The sequence below is a fragment of the Athene cunicularia genome, assembly GCF_003259725.1.
Source record: "Athene cunicularia isolate RWA chromosome 2 unlocalized genomic scaffold, athCun1 chr2_part1, whole genome shotgun sequence".
Lineage (NCBI taxonomy): Eukaryota > Metazoa > Chordata > Aves > Strigiformes > Strigidae > Athene > Athene cunicularia.
In genome coordinates, this window is record NW_020799095.1 from 52,451,745 (window position 1) to 52,457,494 (window position 5,750).

The 5,750-nt window shown below is 45.8% G+C and overlaps 1 protein-coding gene across 3 annotated transcripts; it reads left to right on the top strand.

Annotated features, from left to right (window-relative positions):
• Positions 1-5,494, top strand: LOC113476840 (probable 2-ketogluconate reductase). 3 transcript variants are annotated; one of them, XM_026842801.1, is made up of 7 exons: positions 1-80; positions 544-640; positions 1,107-1,491; positions 2,425-2,596; positions 3,946-4,124; positions 4,655-4,751; positions 5,135-5,494. In XM_026842801.1, the coding sequence occupies exons 3-7, from the start codon at positions 1,110-1,112 to the stop codon at positions 5,286-5,288; spliced, it is 984 nt and encodes a 327-aa protein (XP_026698602.1). In that variant the 5' UTR covers positions 1-80; positions 544-640; positions 1,107-1,109; the 3' UTR covers positions 5,289-5,494. The 3 variants fall into 3 exon arrangements, with proteins under 3 accessions (XP_026698602.1, XP_026698603.1, XP_026698604.1); XM_026842802.1 differs by having other exon boundaries at positions 20-80; positions 550-640; positions 5,135-5,360; XM_026842803.1 differs by lacking the exon at positions 1-80 and having other exon boundaries at positions 367-597; positions 5,135-5,360.
• The last annotated feature ends 256 nt before the right edge of the window (positions 5,495-5,750 follow it).

Consider the following 5,750-nt stretch of genomic DNA (forward strand, 5'->3'; position numbering starts at 1 on the left):
GGGTGTGGGTGAGTGCTGCGAGCGGCACCGCGGGACCCCCTGGGTGGCCACGGCTCAGCAGGAGATCCGTGGTGCTGTCGGTAGGATCGGGCGTGCGGGGCACGGGGGTCTCCCGGGGTCCCTACACCCCACCCAGCCGCCCGTCCTGGCAGGGAGCGGGACCAGGAGGGGATCTCGTCCGTTCCCCGCCATCCTTCAGGGCCGGACCAGCTCCTCCCCATCTCTAGACTCATCTGCAGGCTTTGCCGGGAAAACTGCAAACGCCTTCAGAAAGGGCTCAACCCGCCTTAAGCCTGCAAAACTGGCCGTTGCACCGCGCTCCGGTGGCCGGGGTCTGGGGCGGGGGGGGGCGCTGGTCCCGTGAGGCTGGCGGTGCCAGAGCCCTGGAGCCTTGTTTCAGCAGCCCTGGAGCTGGGGATCAGGCCCAATATACATTTGTCTTTTCTGTACCTCTGACCCTAGGGCTGTGTTTCCCACGTGGCTGAGAGGCAGCGTATGGGTCTCTTGTCTTTAACCTGAGATCACAGACTTGATTCTTTCCAGAGTCAGCAGAGTGAAGAGTTGTCAGGACACTGAAGGAGACGGAGGAAAAAAGGGGTAGACTTAGGAAGGAAGTTGATAACTCCAAAGTTCATGATTGGTAAATCATAACTCTGTCATATTAAACAAGATTTTTCCTGAGATAATCTCATTAATGCTAATTACTTTATATGGTTGCGTAGATGGCAATCAAAGGCAGAACTTGGGGGCTAAAAGATACCCTTCCGCTCACATGGCCTCATTCTTGAATTACCAAGACTTTGGCCTTTAGATATTGAATCCTGAACAGGAGCAACATCTGGTAGGTCTTTTGTTTAAGTGTTAGCATAGCTGTTATATAAGATTTTCTTGTTTTATTAACAAGATTATATAAAAATTGAACATATTTCTGAGTAACACAGGGAGAACACAAGAAAAGTTATCCATGTGGGAGTGAGTATCTTTAGCCAACTCTGTCATCAAGTGGGAAAACAGCATGTAATGGAGCCAATCAATTCCTGTTTTTTAAAAAAGGTGTAATAGGTCACATAAGGACATATCCTTTTGGTTTCTTATTGCTTTTGTAGGGCATGGAGGGTCAGGAACTGCCTTATGTGCTAATTGACTGTATAGGAGGGAGGTATGGAGTATATGAAGATCATGCTGAATTTATGGAGAAATATTTTCATCTCATCACCATGAAAGAATATCTTGAAAACAAGAAATTTCTCAGCAAAAAGATCAGAGCTATTTATATGTGGTATCACAAACCAGTTATTAATGAAGAGCTGCTCCAGAGCTTGCCTAACTTGAAGATAGTTGCAAGCTCTGGAGTGGGAATAGATCATTTGGACCTGAACCTCCTCTCCAGCTATGGTGTAAAAGTGTCCAACACTCCATTTGTGGTTTCCACTGACACTGCAGACTTGGGGATGGCTTTGATGCTGGCATCTTCCAGGAGACTTGTGGAAGGTAACAACTGAAATGGTTCTAGTCTTTTTATACTGAAGGTGACTCATAAAAACATGCAGTTAGAAAGTGTGTGCTGATGCAAAGGTAAGCCTGAAAGTAGAAATACAGGAAAATATTGGAATGAGGAAAAAGACAAATCTGTCGTGTTGACAATAACCTGCACACAGGGCATGCTATTTTCAAGCAGGCGTATCAGCAAGGTAGATGCATTCCTTTTTCAGACAGCCCTAAATTCAGGCCTCTTCTCCCTCAGCTCATAACCACTTATTTGTTGTATTTGTTCACTGCAGTCTTGCTTTTCAAGTTTCAATAAAAGGGGATTAACAGGAGATATTTTCAAGGAGGCTTGAAACCTGTCTTTGCCAAGCTGACATGTATCTGAGTCATTACAAACAATCTGTCCCGAAATCTGTCCACCATGTTCTGTGTTTCTTTTTCCTGCCAGCTTAGGTGTATCTGCAAGATAGCTGGGAATCATATTTAGGCCTTACTGAAAGTCTTGATGGTACTACAACTGATTTATCAGTTGCACCATTCAGTATTTACAATGTAGGCACTGCCAGTTTTGTAAGCCCTGCTGATGAACCACCACGAGCAAGAAGCTGTGTTGCCGAGGTGTGTTTCAATGGTGCAATAAGCTGTCCTGCAGGCAGCGAGAGATGATGGGCAGGTGTGTCACGTACATCAAAGGGAGGTTGCTGCTTCGACCTTACCTTCCTTGTCTGCCAAAGAGGGGCTGGGTATGTTTCTATGCTAAGCAAGAAATCAACACCAGATGTCATGTTGACAGTGCAACATTATCCACTTCTTGTCCAAAAAGACAATAATATTACCTTACTGCTCTTGCCTTGTCTTACAATAAAGTCAGTAGAAAAAAAGTAACCAGATGCCAGGACATCCTTCACATGACATACTTCTTTTCCCTCTTCCAAGGTTATCAGCTTGCAGTCTCCCCTGACACAGAGTATTTCCCTGCTGACTGGCTGGGGACTGAGGTTTCTGGGGCGACCCTGGGGATTGTGGGAATGGGCACCATCGGCTACAAAGTGGCTGAGAGAGCCAAAGCCTTTGAAATGAAGATTTTGTACCACAACAGGAATCAGAGGTAAAGCTGGTTGCAGCTCCATGGAAAGTCTGTTTTGTCACTGCTTTAAAACATTTGTACCTTTCACTGTCAGATTGCTCTCCGGTTCTCTCTGTGTTAGGGTAGGATGATGTGCTCTCTGTGCTATTAATTATTGTGTCAGGAAACGGTGAGGGCCACAGATTGTGGCCAGGTTCACCCAAAAGTCCAAACCATCAGGCAAACTCATGATGATAAGGTAGGGTGGAGGCCAGGCTGGGGCTGAGGGGAGCTGGAGACCATCCCTACTGTGGCATCACTGGGGCAGGGGCTGACACTGGGGCAGTGCCGAGGAGAGCTGTCATGGAGTCCTGGGATGTGGGGGAGCCCCGGGGGGCCGGACAGGGACAGCCAGGACTGGTGGTGCTCTCAGGGCCATGCCAATAAGTCGCTGCCTTATTATTGGCTCTTTAAGTGGCAAAGTACATACGCTTGCTTCAGGATGGTCATTCATTTCTCAATTTATATGAAAGAAAGGCAAGAAGGAATGAGAGAAATCCAACTCACTGGTCTCCCCATGAGTCAGAGCTCCCTGGGCCTTCTTGTCATGTTGGTGACATTGCAATAGACCGAGGAAAGGAGAAATAGTCTAGGAGGACCTAACTCCCATGACTTAGGTGAGGCAGGGACGCAGGCAGAGACATCCTGTGCTTTCAGAGCCAGATGACAATGAAGAGCCAAACTTGCCAGTCCATTTGCTGACTTCCAGATGAGGTGTAAGCGCCCTTCACATACGCTGTGACACCTATCAGGCCCATCCTGTCCTTTTCTTTTGTGGGAATCTGATGGGGGCGGGCAGTACATGCCCCAGTCTTGTCCTGACATGGATTGAATGCACAGGCAGTTCCTGCAGCATGTGGTGTCAGTGAAACATGTACAGAGCAAGAAGACTGCTGCTGACACAAATTTCTGAAGATGTAAGCCCTGCCCTGTCTTGTGGGTTTCCTCAGCAATTTTTAGAGGAGTTTCTTTTCACAGGGAAGGGACTTCATGTCAAATATCCGTCTTGCTTTTGAGTTGGTAAAGAATCCTTGTTACAACCAGAAGCTGTGACACAAACGCGTTTATATTATTATTTATTCAGTGCATTTACATGATACTCATTTCTGAGATTTCATCCCCACAGGTATAGGATTGCACGTTTGTGTATGGTGCACTTGCTATTGTGGGAAACAGCTTAACATTTTTCTTTACTGTTTCAGTCAGGTAACTAGCTAACTGCTTTGCACTACTGAGTGAAGAAGACAATTAAGAAACTTTTTCTCTAATGGTGATTTGAACTTTATCTTGTTGCTTACTACTGGAGTTTAATTTTGGATTTTTCCCCTCAGAAACAAGGAAGAAGAAAGTGCCATTGGAGCTATTTACTGTAAGAAGATAGATGATTTGCTCCAGCAGTCAGATTTTGTATTGCTATCTGTGAACCTGACTCCACAGACACACAAACTGATTGGGAAGAGGGAGCTGGCGCTGATGAAACCCACCGCTACTCTCATTAATATCAGCAGAGGTAGGGTACGGAATAAAAAACTGCATTATGGTTTGCTGACATAAAAGGACCTGGGAAAAGCCAACCCTAATACAGAGTCTGTCACACTGAAATTTTCAGTAAATTCTCTGATTACTAGATTGTTTAGATGTCCATGGTCATAACTCAGTAAAACATTTAAGCATTTCCATAATTATGAGCAAGTAGTGAGCTTGGAGTGTTAGAAGCCCATGTATATTTGTATAATCACCTACTTAAGCTTTTTATTTATTTAGTGCAGTGTTGTTGCTAACATAAATCAGGGTGGCACAGCCCACTCTGAAGTCTGGCACTGTACTTTGTTTTATGGTGTTATGTACTGCCTTTTAAAATTCCTGACTGTCTGACTCAACCCAAGCTTTCTCCTCACACTTCACCACACTCTCTCTGCTGCCTCTTCTGCTTTGTATACGTTGCTAGCCCTGCCATTTACCTGACCACTGTGCCCAAGAAGATGGTGAGAGAACAGCACAGAACATGAAAATAAAAGTATCCTTCTTACTGTAAACCAGGTTTGGTTGTGGATCAGGATGCTTTGGTGGAAGCCCTTCAAAACAAAGTTATTAAGGCAGCTGCTCTGGATGTGACATACCCTGAACCTTTGCCAAGGTAGGACATGTATTTAAGTTAAATATAAATGAATGTGTGTGTGTGTGTGGTTCAAACTAAGACCAAGTTTGTGACCACGTGAGAATTTACATAATTTTGTTAGTAGGAGCACATGATGTAGGTGCACTAGTCCTACTGAAACGGTGTCCCCAAGGCTTCAGTCCTAGCCAAACAAAATTCACATTGACTCATCTGGAGGATTTGTTGCATAAAAAACCCCACAAGCTAGGCAGCAGTTTGAATGCCTCTGAGTATACTTGGGTCCTGCAATTAGGGTTTTTTTTAATTCTTATTTTAAATATTTCCCTGGCTCCCTTCAGATGACAAAGTAACAGGTGAATGCTCTGTGAGTGACTAGTTCAGTATTTCTTTTCCTTTCCCAGGGATCACCCTTTGTTAAAGCTGAAGAATGTCATAATAACTCCGCACATTGGAAGTGCCACCAAAAAGACACGCCGCCTTATGATGGAAAACATGATGGAAAGCATACAAGCGGGTCTCACAGGTCTTCCTATCCCTAATGAAGTATTACTGTAATGCGGTCTTATTTGCTGTTAATGCCATTAGTGTTTATCCTGGTGTGAGGAAACAGTAATTTGATCACTCTTCATGTAGCGATCCCATGTGCGTTACACAGATGAAACGTTATCATGCGTGGCTTTAATTCTTTTAACTAACCGAAAGCGATGCTGTGTGGAAAACTGCTGCACTTTGCAGTGAACTTCAATGAAAAACTCTTAAGATTCCAGAGTTTCGCGTCGGTGTAGTTTATTTTAAATGGCCCGTCAGTGTAACACCGAACCAAGGTCATTTAAGTCGTGTCCGGGTGCCCAGCGGGCCGCAGGCAGGGTGTCCGCCCGGCGGCTCCTCGGGGAACGGCTGGCGCGGCCCTTCCGCCGGGACACGCAGCAGCCGGGTTTATTCTCGCTTCCACGACAGCCCAGCCGGCCGCCCCGCTCAGCACGGCGGTGCCTGCCCAGGCGGCTGCGGGAGGCAGCT

Excerpts from the sequence above, each read along its gene's own strand:
- LOC113476840 (XM_026842801.1), top strand. The coding sequence starts at position 1,110 with ATGGAGGGTCAGGAACTGCCTTATGTGCTAATTGACTGTATAGGAGGG. Across the intron at positions 1,492-2,424 it reads TTCCAGGAGACTTGTGGAAG|GTTATCAGCTTGCAGTCTCC; the intron begins GTAACAACTGAA and ends CCCTCTTCCAAG. Across the intron at positions 2,597-3,945 it reads TACCACAACAGGAATCAGAG|AAACAAGGAAGAAGAAAGTG; the intron begins GTAAAGCTGGTT and ends TTTTCCCCTCAG.